This window comes from Pristis pectinata, chromosome 21 (genome assembly GCF_009764475.1).
Source record: "Pristis pectinata isolate sPriPec2 chromosome 21, sPriPec2.1.pri, whole genome shotgun sequence".
In the NCBI taxonomy this organism is placed as follows: domain Eukaryota; kingdom Metazoa; phylum Chordata; class Chondrichthyes; order Rhinopristiformes; family Pristidae; genus Pristis; species Pristis pectinata.
Window position 1 is genome coordinate 21,499,737 of NC_067425.1, and position 15,417 is coordinate 21,515,153.

At 41.6% G+C, this 15,417-nt stretch overlaps 1 protein-coding gene across 2 annotated transcripts in view; it reads right to left on the reverse strand.

Annotated features, from left to right (window-relative positions):
• Nucleotides 1-15,417, reverse strand: part of LOC127581340 (cytosolic arginine sensor for mTORC1 subunit 2) — a 146,162-nt gene that overhangs the window by 23,253 nt on the left and 107,492 nt on the right. For both annotated transcript variants that reach the window (XM_052035661.1, XM_052035659.1), the window contains exons 3-7: nt 6,714-6,907; nt 5,565-5,697; nt 3,708-3,831; nt 3,288-3,398; nt 2,192-2,274 (exon numbers count right to left, since the gene is read on the reverse strand). In XM_052035661.1, the coding sequence (XP_051891621.1) occupies nt 2,192-2,274; nt 3,288-3,398; nt 3,708-3,831; nt 5,565-5,697; nt 6,714-6,907 (645 nt within the window). The remainder of the gene's footprint in view (nt 1-2,191; nt 2,275-3,287; nt 3,399-3,707; nt 3,832-5,564; nt 5,698-6,713; nt 6,908-15,417) is intronic.

Sequence of the window (15,417 nt, forward strand, 5' to 3'; positions counted from 1 at the left end):
ACTGATAGTTTCTCTTTCCACCAATGCTCCTGACTTGTTGAGTGTTTCCAGCACTTCCATTTTTGTTTCAGATTTCCAGCATCTGAAGTATTTTTGATTTTCATCTAAAATTGTGAATATCTTATTCTGATTCAGAGCCAGGTTGCTGTCTCTTCAGAGCAATATATCTTCCTTAAGTTTTATATTCAGTAACAACTTTATGGTTGTCACAGGATATTATAAAAAAAAGTCTCAACGAAATTTGACTGATACATGCAGTTTTCCCATTCATAATACAAACTTGCTCTACTTGATACCCTGGGATCAACTACATTAAGATTTACAGAGAAACCCTATTGGCATTGCCCCAAGTCTCCAGAAAACAAATAATCAACTGCTCAGAAAGCTTTGTTCAATATGACAGATGATCAAATTCAAAATATTACACTGAGGAAGTTAAACTATGAGCAATGTCTACATAACGGTAATTGTACCATGACCCTTCCAACTCTGCATCAAAGGAACCATGACAAATTTGTCACATTCTTCTGGATGAATTGCACTTTCCCATAATTCTCCAGATCTGTGTTGTGATATTATATTTTCTTTTTATAAATAAAAAAGATATTTGGATTAAAAAGTGTTGCCGAAAAACTTTAAAGCAACTATGTGAACAGTTCAGTGCAGAGACAGAATAAAAGGCCAGGTTCTGATCTAAACCAGAACACACAAGGGGATGAGTGTCACATAATCCACATTTGCTTGAATTTACAAAGACTGATTAAACAAAGAACATAAAAAAGAACCTTGGAGCACAGGTTTAAAATCTGCTTCCTTTCCTTCTGGTAAAAGAACCTCCTATCCTCAGAAAGCAAGTAACTTAAGGATCTTGGTGGTGTCACCTTTTCTGAAACAAAATCCGTGAGAAAATTAGGGTTAAGCTAACAACCCTGGAAAATGGCAAGTGCTATTTTACATTGGTCATCGTCCTGTTTTTCTGGGCAGCAAAAGGTTAGTCTTCATTACAGAATGAATTTAAGGACCTCTGCTTAATTTTAGGGAAGACACCCGATAAAGAATGAACAGAACATCTCGTTACAAGTTGTTCTGCTCAGACCAGATCACTTGGGATGGACGTTAGTAGCTCACAATCACCTGTTTATTAAGATGGTGTAGGTTTGAATATGTTTGAGTTCACCCCCTCCAATTCACTGGGTTCTCCCTTTTATGCATTCTTCTTCTACTCAAGAGTTTAGGTACAGGGACAATGAGTTCTGCAGACATCTACTTTCCAAGTCTTTCTGAAGATAATCACAGGATGCCAAGTAACTCATCACTCTAAGAGGGCATGGGACATAACGCATGACCTTCAGTGTTCAAGAAGTGGATTGCTCACCACCTCCTCATGCGGAATTAAGGATGGGCATGTGACGTCTAGATTTGACAAGATGAAGAGAGATGCCTCATCAACCTGTAATTCTATTTAAATAATTAAATATAAAAGCATCGGTATAATTATGGGGATCAATAATGTTATTTGCAGCAGTGAATGCAATTCCCCAAAGGTGTGTTGCATGCTTGGCCCCAAGGTTGAGGAAATTTCTTTGGGAACCTGGAATGGGAGGAGAAAGATCCATTGGAGCAGTACATATGGGAACCATTGATAAAGACAGGAAGGAAGTTCTGTTAATGGAGCAGGGTCCAATTTAAAAACAGAACTACAAAGGTGATATCTGGATTACCACCTGAGCCATGTGCAAAATGGCAATGGGTAAAAAAGTCAGAGAATTAAATGCATTGCTCATGGATTGGTGTGGAGGAATTTAAGTCATGGAAAACTGTCACCAGTTTTAGGAAAGAGGGAACTCTTGTATTAGGATAGGCAACACTTGAATTGGACTGGGTCAGTCTGTCCAGATGTGTTTCCCTCATCACCCCCTGTTGGGTATCATGCAGAACCTCATGAAAGGCCCTTGTTAAATCTCTTTCTCTCCTTACAGATGCTGGCTGACCTGCTGAGTATTTGCAGAATTTTCTGTCTTCATTGCTTGACGGGCAGGTTTTCCTTCTCATGGAAGGAAATGGAGGTGAGGGGCATCACAGGTTGCTCAAGATTTAAAAAACCTGATTCGTCTTACCAATCACCCTGCCTACAATAAACTTAGATGGATAATAAGAAGTCTGTGAGGGAACGTTCAGATTAGTTACGTACCGAATCCCAGGGGCTGCCCACCTATCCGAACCATCTTCCAAAGCTCACCAGACGCACTCGTAAACAGCAGATTATTCGGAAACCTTAAATGTTGGTAAGATTGGGAAATAAATTAGCTTTAGTTGGCATCATCTGAAATTATTTTAATTTGATTTTCAATAGTGCATTCTGAATAAAAATATTTACTGGTTTCTAAGTAACAGTGCTTTACTCTGACATAATTGTACATATTAAAAAGGATTAGAGATTACAAATATAATCTTTAGTAACAATTAATATAACAAAAAAGTTTACAGATTGCCCTCTTTACCTGATGGATGAGTATGTGCCTCACTGTGCTGGAAGTGTAGGTATGTGTTCAGTGCCCTGCCATTTGGAAGCTGAATGTTCTTGGGGTCAGGAGCAGTGGGGACAACAGCAGTGTGATTCAAACTCGTGTGGAAGTGGGTGACTGGAGACGGTGTTTTCTGGTTGGCTGGGCTTGTGTGTATGGGTGTGTTTGTGTGCATGGTAGTGGGGGAGTTGGTTACAGGATGGGGGCTGTAACAAGGATTGGATCCCAGGTCAGTCAGGGATGGACCATTTGATTCAGCTCCTGGGAGCTTGAAGTAGATCTTCCCACCACCCATCCCACATTAAAAGGATACATCTTGGGGAATTTTTGGGCTCCACAAAATATTCCTCCTTTTGCACCTCAGTGAAACTCATGCCAGCGACTCCCTGCATTCAGTTGAAAGTCATAAACCTTCACTTAAATGAAGCAAGCAACACCAGGAAGGGTCAAGTACTCAGGTAGGTCTGGGCTGAGCTGACAGCTATAGATGTGCCCTCCCAGCTGCTGGTAATTCATCCCTCCCTGATACTTAGAACAGGTGCCCAGTGGTAGGCCAGCTTTACAGGAAGTTGTCCTCGGCTGCACTTACACTGGAGGGGACTGGTTCTCAGGAATCTCCAGGGCAACATTTTAATACCCAAGACCGTTCCCGGATGAGATGAGATGAGATCACTGTTAATTCTTTTACACAATTGCTTCCAAAAACTGTCCTGGTGCGGACTGATCATATGCACTTCAGGAAGCTTTTTGGAGTTCTCATACCTCTGTTGTGTCTGCACATCCATCACTAGCGAGATGTAGCGCTCAATGAGGGAAAAGGAGAAGAACCGAATGTGACCACTTTCCTCGCTGCCTATTGCAGAATCTTTCACACTATAACCACAAGGAACACATATTGAGATCAAATACCATTATCGATCTGTCCTTGTTAATGTGCTCCAACACACTTACATTTATCCATAAGTATTTTCACTGAGTAAGAATTCACATTAAGATAATAGTTTGTATGTTACTTGCAATGAATATTTTGCAACATCCAAGGCTGTGAATAAAATAACTGATTTTAATCTCAGTATCTCACTGTCAAAAAGGATTTGTGATTTGGTTGTCCTTTAAGCTAGTTCCATTTGCTTTTTAAAAATTGTGTAACAAACATAAATTGTTGTGATCTTTCTAACTTACCCATTGGAATAAAACATGACATCCATGAGAAGAGTGGCTACAGTTGGTAAGGTATCGGGGTCCAAGCTGGTAACACAGAACTTGTTACTGGGACTGGACAGTGGATGAATAACTGGCCTTTGAACTGTGTGACAGATTACAAAAACAGTATGTCTGAAAGCCCTTCAGTAATGGCAATACTGTCAGCTGCAGCACGGTTCTACTGGTACATGGAAACAGGTTACAGCTACTCTTACGAACAACAAACACTTCATTTTGCTATTCCCATATTTAACAAACAAGAACATTCAAAGAGTATCCCACTCATTTTCACATTTAGTGACTTCTGAAGTGGTTTTGAAGAGGTTCTCTCTCCCTTACCACACTGTACATTCGACATCGCTGTGCATAAATTTAACCAGCAGCTGTTCAGTGGTGGGAGGACTGGGATGTGGCAGTGAGCAAGAAGTCTTGATTAACATGGCTTCCTTCCATGGAGATTCTACTAATGAAATACAACTGGAGGAACCCAAAATGAATCATGGCTGGGATCATCACACGCTATGCTGATTGCTGCAAATATAATCACAGAACTGTTAAGGCACAGGAGGAGCTCATTCAGCCCACTGAGTGCTTGCTAGCTCTTTATAGAGCTAGCCTGTCACTCCCATTGCCTTGCTCTTTTGCTATTGCCTTGTGAATTATTCTGTGTAATCATGTCTGTCTAGTTTCTTTAAGAAAGCCCTGACTGACCATTTCCACTACCCTTACCATTAACCACTTCCACATCTTCGCCATTCTCTGCATAAGAAAGTTTCTCCCCATAGTCAACCCATTTCTTTTACCCATCACTTTGAATCTGTGTATCACTGACCCTTCTCCTAATGGGAAAAGGCTCCGTTCATTCATCCTATTTAAACATGTCATGATTTTGCATGCTTCTATCAAATCTCTTCTCAAAGTTGTTTGCTCCAAGAAAAACAAACCCAGCTTCTCCAGTCTGAACTTGCCCCCAAAATTCCTCATCCCTGTAACCATTCCAATAAATAATTTCTGAACTTTCTCCAGGGTCTTCAAATCCTTCCTGAAATGAGGTGACTAGTTGTGGTCTTACCAGTGACTTATTTAGATTTAACATTAATTTCCTTGCTTTTGGACTTGTGCCTCTATTGTTTATGAAACCCCAATTGCATAGCCATTACTATCAATGTGTCCTGCTACTTTCAAAGATTTATCTACATATATAGGGAGGATCCTTCATTGTTATACGCCTCCAGGATGTGCCTGTTGTAAAGCCAATTGTAAAAAATAACTTTCTCTGGTGAGACCACCACAACAGTACACAGTGTCATGAGTGTGGTCAAACCAATGGCTCCACCTGACCCACCACTCACCCCCAACACACTTATTCCTTATGGGTCCTTGGGATCATCAACCTGGAGATCTAGATTCCATGGTCGTCCTGAAAAACAGAATGCCTCCTAATTCAAGACATCTGTCCTCTGTCGCTGGAGCCGGTGACACACCTGGCGATGGAATGGAAGGTTGTATACACCCGGAGCTGACCCCGAACCCACCTCTGACACCATCGTTTCAATGTGCAGGTGTGGAAGCCAAGGGCAGGCTTAGCACAAAGAGGACCTCACTGGCAGAACTGCCAGTGAAAGGCAAGCATGTTTTGACCTGCAACCTCACAACTACAGTTCAGGATTGAACTAATAAAACATCCCCACTTTTGATTTGCTTTTCTCATTTCCACTGAGGAGGAGTAGGACATCTTTCATTATTGACACAATAACCAACTCCTTCATAGTCCTTGGTTAGACCAATGGTGGCAAGTATATGCAAGTCCTAATAATGCAGTGGTTGTAAACTCACCTAGTTTTGGTTTCACAAATCCATTGGTGATTCCTAAGTGGTCAGCGGCAACCGTCTCCCCATTTACTACCCTGAGGATGGTAAATTCTGCTGAGAGAGTGTGCATAACTAGGGGCAGATCTCTTTCCCGGACCTAAGAGTGAAAGAAATAGGGAATATCAAACCCCTTCTGATGTCTCAAATGGGACTATCCGTTTGAAATCAAGCATATCAACAAATCTTGGAGTTCTCAGTGACACTGGAGAACTTGAAAGGCTATTATAACTGACATTCAAGGACACGGAATAGATGCGCAGACCCTGCAGCCCATAATAGGAAAATTTTATTTTATAGACAAAAGTAATTTTTACTTTTCCAATTCACCTGCGTTGTTGGATTTGTGGTGTTTTGAAAATGTGCAAAAGCTGCATAATGCATTGTATTATGACACCCTAAATGTTTCAACAAATATCAAGTCAAATAGTCAATAGGATACTGTTAATGCATTTCACAGGAAACACCTGATGAAGCTCCAGAAATTTGACATTGAAATGTCTGCACGGACTGTGGTACAGAAAATGCAGCTGGACAGAAGATCAAGGGCGAGAGGATATCAGGTACAAACTCTTTTTGCAGCCTCCTTCCACAAATCTGTAATCCATCCCCGGTCTCTCAAAATAGCCCATCCAGCCATGTTTATGCTGGAGAGTTCTGTGCACCTGGGGACACACTTCATGCTCCTGATGTGACACTTCCTCACATGAAGAATTAGACAAAGTCTGTAAGTGTAATTTTGTGACATTATCACAAAATCTGCCCCCAAGCTACCCAGTTGAGCACAGATTTTAACAAGAGGCACATTTGAAACAGCATTCATTCGCAGTAAAACTCTGACAATCCACTATCCAATGATTCAGAAATCTGGCTGACCAGATGATGTTTGGCATGCTCCCTTTGCACTCCCCAAGGCCCTAGTTCCTGAGTTCCTTTTAAACTTTTAATACTGTGTAAGATCTGAAAAAAAGTCAATTTACAGAAAATCTGCTAGTCCAGCGCTAGCAAAGTCCCGAGCGTATCGGAGTTTTTCTGCGCTCTGTTCAGGCTTAGCATGAATAAAACTGACTCAGTGCACATCCGAGAGGAAGCCGGTACTCCATCTCTGTGTCTTACCAGAATGAAGTCTGTTTGATAGGTGGACAGCATGAACACAGAGATATTGTGGTCTGCAAGCGGTGCAATAACAGACTTGGCAATCTTGGTGACTCCAATGGGCTGAGAGCTGGAGAAACTCCCACCACCAGACACAACATTCAACGCCAACCACATCTCATCTGCCACACTCAGGAGATCTGACCCAGGCAGTTCTAGAAATACAAGTAAATAAGACACAGGCTATTACTCTCAAACAAAGTGCAATGTGTGCCAAAATATGTGAAACAAATCAGCCAACAGTATTTCCAAATGTTAAAAATGTACAAAACAACAAGAATGGTTTAAATTACAGTGAAGAGACCAGAAGGGCTGGTTGGTTACTGCAGTGATATTGGTGTAGTCCATCAGGGAGCCATGGCTGGGTCTTCCACATTGTAAGGACCTTAAAAGAAGGGTCATTTAGGTTGACCAAACTGACCCTGCCCACATAATAACAGAAGTTAACTGCTGGCTTTGCCACATCTCTCCCAGGCTTCAGGGAATTGTCGAAGTTGGAATTCTTAAAAACATCTGAGACATTCATAAACACTCAAAACTTTTAAAAACTTACAAAATCTTATATATTAAAAGATCTAAATAATTTTAATCACTTATAAATCAGCATACTCTTAGATATTTTTCCAGAATTAGAAAACTGAGAATACTTCTGAGAACAAAATTACCAAAAGTCCTTTTAAAATACTAATCTCTTATTTGGGTCTTACAGCATTGTCTGCGTGGGTTTCCTCCGGGTGCTCTGGTTTCCTCCCATATTCCAAAGACGTACAGATTAGGAAGTTGTGGGCATGCTATGTTGGTGCCGGAAGCGTGGCGACACTTGCGGGCTGCCCCCAGAACACCACGCAAAAAATGTATTTTACTGTGTGTTTCGATGTACATGTGACTAATACAGATATCCCTTCTTATCCTGCATTCCCTTCTGTTGTATTCTACTGGTCCAGGTGCAGAACTCCCTGATGAGTTTGTGGCAATGAGCCCAAGTTCTCACCTTGCTGACCTCCAAGAGGTGCAGCAAGACCAGAGCACGGCCTGAGTCCCAGTGGGGAAGTGTGAGCATGCACATCAGGAAGTTGTTGTCAGCTTTGTTGGTCGAGGACAGGGATGTGGATGGTTTTGCTGCCTTCACTCCAGAAAATCAAGGACATTGTTTTTGACTGTAATTACAATGTTTTGCAGTTCTCCACTACCCTTGAGCTATCTGCAGTCTAACAGCTTGAACCAACTTTGGACAACCTGTCAAAATCAGCCCCAAAGGTGCTTGGTTTGATTATGTTTCTGTGCAGTAAGTTAAAGCAGCAACCTGTCTTGGGGTTTTTGGAATGTATCCAATGTGTAGATTAACATGATAGTGCAGATTAATTAATTACAATTGTACTGAAATGTCAGAAACCTACATAATGAATGAATTTGCTTGCTGGTCCATGGATCATTACTGTGACACTGTCAATTCTAGAGTCAAATGTACAGTTTTTGAGAGCTAAACTGCCATGGTGTTGCTTGTCTATAATCTATTGGGCTTCCATCTTCCAGGAACTTCACGAGGACGGGTAGGTTAATGACCCTTTAACAAAGCTTTAGTGTTTTGTCAGACCTAAACTGATCCTTTAATGTGTTCACGGTATACTCAGTGATAATAAAGCTCTTGACTGAGTGGAATCCTAAGGGATCAAGGCTTCTCAGCACAGATTTTATTTTCAAGCTGCCACCTACACGTTACTCTCGGTTAGGGTGCTACTGGAGATGCTCGATTTGAAGGCACGGTGGTAGCTGCCAGGGATGTAACCATTTGTTTGTATAACAGGTGTCCTGCTGGTCACAGGTTAATGTAGATTGGGAGCCTTATTCTTAACTTAAATAGTTAAAGAGAACAAACAGTTCACTATTTATTTCCAGAAACCACTCAAAGAGAAATCTACCTTTGGCATCTCCGAAAACCTTCTCACAAACCAAAGCTTTTCTATACATGAATCCTGCTACACATCAAAGTCAAAGTCGAGTTTATTGTCACATGCACAAGTACACGTGTGCACGGATGCAATGAAAAATTTACCTGCAGCAGCATCACAGGCACATAGCATCTCCATTCAATAGCGAAATATCTGGGTCATTTTAGGCAAGAACACAGAAGGCTTAAATGAAAGAAATGTGAGACATATTGCTATACTTCCCAGAACTTGCAAACTTCTGTATCACATTAATTAAAAAGTACATGCAAAGAAAAAGCCACTCTGTTAGTGAATTGACTTGAAGTTCTCTGAAGAACAATCAGACTCTTTTTGCTTCAGGAAGGCTTTGTGGTCCTAAATGGTGATATTGTTGGACAATTGGAGCTTTTGTAGCAGAAGCTATGTGCTAATTATGTATTTTCTCCAAAAGTAGTGCATATACTTCCACAGTGTGCTCACTACTCTCTATTTGAAAATGTTAAATACATTTGGTTATAATGTAAGAAATTTGAAGAATGCAGGAAGTGTTTAAGGATCAATATCATTCAGCATTAAATAAGTGTTTGATTTTTATCCATTGTACCTGTCACAGGTAGCAACTCAGTCAAAGCAGGCGTGAACAGGTCCATCTGCAACCAGGAATTAATCATAGTTTACGCTCTCTGTGCAAATACTGTAGTAATGTTCAGGAAAACTAAAAATGTTCCAGCAGTGAACTGAGTGGCCGCCAGTTCCATACGGTAGGTAATGTGTGCATCAACAATTAATCCGAGTCAGTGGGTGCCGATTAGCTCAAAGGTTTTAACTGCACCATAAGCAAAAAGACGAGCAAAGTTAAATATGTCACACTTCATGGACAGATGTCAGGAGAATGGGCTTTGAAAAGCTCCACAGCAACAATTTTTATTTGCTATCTTTTTCTATTAAAATGAAAAAATTACTTGAGGATGATAAAGGTTTGAAGATTTACAACTTTATCCATTGGCCACATGCAGTGATTCTGGGGCTGTACAGCTCTCCTGGACTCCCCATTATTTTCTGGCCCCTTCCCAGAGTAAGCCACTGACTTCTATCACCACGTAGATGCCATGGCCAAGGAGGTGTACCAGCGCCTCTACTTCCTCAGGAGGCTAAAGAAATTTGCCATGTCCCCTTTGACCCTCAATTATTTTTATACATGCACCATAGGAAGTGTCCTATCCACCTGGATCACAGCTGCGTAAGGTAACTGCTCTGCCCCAGACTACAAGAAACGGCAGAGAGTTGTGGACACAGCTCAGCATATCACGAAGACCAGCCTCCCCTCCACAGACTCTGTCTACACTTCTTGCTACCTTGGTAAAGCAGCCAACATAATCAAAGACCCCTCCCACCCTGGACATTCTCTCTTCTCCCTCTTCCCATTGGGCAGAAGATACAAAAGCCTGAAAGCAAATACCACCAGGCTCAAGGAAGCTTCTAACCCACTGTGATAAGACTGTTGAACGGTCCCCTTGTACAATAAAATGGACTCTTGACCTCACAATCTGCCTCATCATGGCCTTGCACCTTACTGTCTGCCTGCACTGCACTTTCTCTGTAACTGTAACACTATATTCTGCATTCTGTAATTGCTTTTCCCTTGTACTATCTCAACGCACTGATGTGATGAATTATCTGTATGGACGGCATGCTAAACAAAGTTTTTCACTGTACGTCAGTACATGTTACAATAATGAACCAATTTACCAATATACATACTTATGTTTTCTGGATCTGTCAGTGTCAACTTGAGGGTTAGTGCTGTCTTGATCGTTTCTTTCATAGGCAATCAATTAGGATCAAGGATGATCAGTTTTCACTTCAGTTTTGTGCTAGTGAGGCCAATGTGGGAGCCACAGTCTCTTCCACAGAAGGGGCAGGAGGTGTTTGATGGGGTGGGAAAGTGGTAGTTTGTGAGGTGATGCACTCCTTCCACCACTAAGACAGGGCTTCTGTTTACTCCCAATGCATGGATTTAAGGTTCTCATTACCACCATGAATGCTCCTTCTCCACTTTGAGCAGTCGTGGGCCAGAGATTCTGGAGAGTCAGTAGGGTGCTTTGAGCACATTCTTGAATGTTTTTGTCTGTCTGCCTGTTAATCCCTTCCCACGATAGAGCTTGGAACAGAGTGTTTGTATTGGGAGTCTGATGTTGGGTATGCAAACCATATGGCCTGCTGAATGCAGTTGACTGAGTGTGATTAGAGCCACTGCTGGCGATATTGGCCTGGGGGAGGACACTGATGTTGGTTCACCAATCCTTCCAGTAAATTTGGAGAATTTTATGCAGACAGAATTGGTGGCTTCTTTCCAAGTTGCAAGAACAAATAGGAGAGCAAGGATGACTGGTGCCCAGTGAACCATGAGTTTGTGTCAGGTCTGAAGGTTTGACCTTCATGCACACTTTTCCCCAATGAACGTGCTGGCACACTGAAGCCAAGGTTGATCTTCATCACTGATGTCTGCCTCTGCCAAGAGGTGGCTTCAGATACACTGGGAGTGGTTCATAACGTCTTGATCCAGAATGGAAAGAAACCACGTGGTGGCAGGGCCTTGTGTGAACAAGACCTGTCCATGAAGTAGCTGAGACAAGTTTAACAAATGGCTAAGCCCTGTCCCCTGCTTGATTGAATGTCAAATCTGCCAAGGACATTGAACAATTGTTCGTGTCCCTGCAGTCAGAACTATTCCAAAATAATTAAAAGTCAATGATAATGAAAATGACTAACGTTTACAACAATTAAAATATCTACAAACCACTTTAAACAATAAAAAAACAGGTTACGCAATGAACTGAGGCAAAACCTCCAAACTTTTTTAAGCAATTTCCCTTGCAATAAATGATAACTTTCTTGCAGTTTTCCTAATTATTTGCTGTACTGCATACGTGCCTTCTGAAAAGCATGCACTAGGACACCAAGGTCCCTATGCACCTCAGAGCTCCTTTATTTCTCACACTTAAGATAATATGCTTTATTTTAAATATTCTTGCGAAAATAGACAATTTCACTTTCCCCACATTATTCTCCTTCTACCAGATCTTTGCTCAGTCATATAATCTTTCTGCATCTCTTTGGAGCCTCATGTTCTCTTCACAACTCACTTTTCATCCTACCTTTGTGTCATCGGCAGATTTAGCGAGCACAGTGTCAGAGCCATCGTCCAAGTCATTTATATAAAAGGGAGGCCTGAACACCAATCCCTGTGGAACTCATTACATCTAGCCAACCAGAGAAATATTTCTTTGTGCTTATTCTCTATTTCCTGTTAGCCAGCCAGTCTTGTATCCTCACCAATGTTTTACCTCCTACATCACAAGCTTTTACTTTTTCACAATAGCCTCTGATGTAGCATCTTATCGAATGCCTTTTGGAAATCTAAGTATAATATGTCCACTACTTCCCCTTTATCCAAAATACGTTACTTCTTCAAAGAAAGCCAGGGTGGTACAGAGGCACAACTAGTAAAGCAGCTGCCTCAGAGCTCCAGCAACCAGGGCTTGATCCTGACTGTCTTGTGTGAAGTTAGCACGTTATTCCTTTGACTCCGTCGGATCTCTCCAGGTGCTCTAGTTTCCTCCCACATCCCGAAAACATTTGGGTTGGTAGGTAAATTGACCACTGTAAACTGCCCCAGTGTGTAGATGAGTGGTAGAACCTGGGAAGGAGCTGATATCAGGGTAAGATTAGTGTAAAAATGGGTGTTTGATGGTCAGCACAGACTCAGTGGGCTGAAGGGCTTGTTTCAGTGCTTTATCTCTGTATGACTCTCCAATTGTGTGGACCTTGCCTGACTGTTTTGAATTTTTCTAAATGAACTCCTGTATCTTTACTGATGGCTTCTAACATCTCCCTTTGACAAATATTAAACTAACTAGCCCGTAGCTTCCTGCTCTCTGTCTCCCTCCCTTTCTCACATTTGCTGCATTTAGTGCACCCAGAAGTGAGGGCAGGGCTGTCCCAGGTAGCAGCCAGCATACAAGCACTCAGCTCAACTCCTTAGCAGACACTTCAGGTTGCCCTCTCCTGCTTGGCTCCATCACTGTTGAGGTAAGGGATGATCATCATCCTTATGGGTGAAGAGCAAAATTTTGGATTAGGTCTCAAAACACTTCTCACAGAGAAAGAATCAACACTTGTTGGGCAAGTACAGACAAACGCAGCATGACAGAGGCAGCTGGATGTTATGGGTTGCTGGATGGATGAGCTTAATTGGAACAAATGGCCACCCTCACCTATTTTTACTTTGTGTATCTGGATGACAGGACAAATATACTTCCACTTGGTGTTTGAAGATGATGGATAAATCAATAAATAGAGAATGCCATTATGTGTTCTTTGTTGAAAACTAAATCCACTTGTCTAAAGCAAAACCTTTCAAGTTCATTATATCCAGGTGTCAGTGCGAACAAAGAAAGCCATCACACAAATGGACTTTAGTTTAAATTCAGTATCAGTAAATACTCATAGCAACTGGTGCCATATATAATGGGCAAGCAAATGACAGTAATGGCTTTGAATAGAGTGACAAACTGTGCATTCTGGGTACATTTAATGAATGGAACAAAGATCGCTCTAGAAACTGTCAACAATAAATAATCAATACTGGTTTTGAACTTATACCTAAGGTCAAAGCTGACTAAAACTACCTGCCTAATATAGTTGCAGTCACATTTTCGATGCATCGTTTTCCTTCTCTAATCTGTTCAGTATCTTGTGTCCTACTTTTGAATCTTCCCATGCTGTTTACTATTCCTTGACCAATTATGAACCTACTTTAAGCCTAAAGCTGTCATTCTTCCAATTATCCCAAGGTTAACTACATGAGGCATCTTTTATAACTCCACATTTCACAGTAACTGGTACAAACTTTAGATATTACAAGCAGAGACTTGAAAAAGAATCACAGTGCAATTCTTATGAATGTATTACAGATACCAGGTTATTAAAAACTACTTCTACATTGACACATGTTCAGTTTGGATCCTGAGATAGTAGCGTTCGTGTGTCAGTTCACGACAAGAGAGAATGGAAGAACCACCTTTGGGTGAGAACTCTCTCTTCTCAGGGTCTTGGGTTCTTCTTATTTCACTGCCTGAATTTGAACCACAGCCCTAGATGATGGTGGGAGTTTTGGGAAGCAGTAGTGGATAGAGAGGGAATTGGAATTAACGTATATTCCGGAAGGTGATTTTCACAGCCTAATGTTGTGTGATAAAAGACATGCTTTTAAAATTATTCCACTCACTGGCCATTTAACTTGACTGCCAAGCATTAACAAAATGAACTTCAGTGTTATTAAAATATTTAGCCACAGATCCTAAGCTGAAGGCCATTGATGCAGTTTTCTGGAATGCTCCACCATACTTAGCGATCCTTGAGGTGATCATTGAGGCTGCTCCTTAGAACTGGCTACTCTGTTTGTGAAATGTAATATTGTGTGAGGGGAGGAACAGTATCAATGCATTACTGGTCCTTCTGTCATCCTGACTTTTCCCAGGTCCCAGAACTTCATCCTGATCTTTCCCCGGTCCCAGTACTTCATCCTGACTCTTGCCAGGTCCCAATACTTCATCCTGACTCTTCCCAGGTCCTACACTTCATCCTGACCTTACCCCGGTCTCAGTACTTCATCCTGACTTTTCCCAGGTCCTACACTTCATCCTGACTTTTCCCTGCTCCCAGCACTTCCCCTTTAAGTAAACACTTACAAGGAGCTGCTGGATTTCCCACTCTGCCAGTCAGTGAGTCCAGTGAAATGTTTGCAGCCCTGTGCTAGAGCTACTGTGTGGGAGATGAACTATTTATAAAGACTGTTCCTATCATGTCCCTGGCATATCCAAGTGGGCACTGCCAGTGGTGAGGTTTCACTGGAAGGACAGCTTTCACCTTAAACCTATTTTATTGCCTTTACATCCAATCTACAGTTTAAATAAAAGATTTGAAGATTTGCAGCTAGGCTACAAATTCCTCATTAGATTTTGATCGTTGGTGCAAGTTACCATCCTAACTGTAATGGCAATGCACCTTATTGTGTGAACTTGCAGGACAGCAAACCCTTTCACATGTTTCATGTTCTGTTGGTAACAGGCTTTGCCTCAAAATCCGACAGCTGTGGGATTATGCTGTGTTCCAGGATCTGAGCATGTGATATAAGGTGCCATTTCAATGCAAAAATAATAATGCTGCATTTCCATTGTGAAAACTCAGCATTAGCTGCATGAGCTTCATGCACTACAGGGTTACACAAAGAACTGCTTCAGAAATTTGGGTTCCACTGACTTCAATAAAGTTGAACTTTGCAAGTGAAGGCTAACACACACCCACTACTGCACTATGTGTTTAGTGTACTTCACAAAGGTTAAATATCTGCCACAGGCTGCCTTTCAAGTGAGATATTAAAATGAGGTGTTCTGCTGGTACAGTGGGTGAAGAGACCTCATGTTGGAACCGAAGGGAGCTTTTCCAATGACCTGCCCAATACCACTCGTCTCTCTTTTGACGCTGTTGAGATCCTGCTGTTTGCAATCTGCTGCTCTGTAGGCTTACATAACAGAAGTAACTTAAAAAACACGTGGCCAGTGAACTGCTTTAAGATGCCCTCAGGTCATGGACAAGACAGTCTAAACGTATTACTCTCATCGCTGACAATGACAGGCTTGCTTTCTTCACTGATAAGTTCTCTGGATAATTAA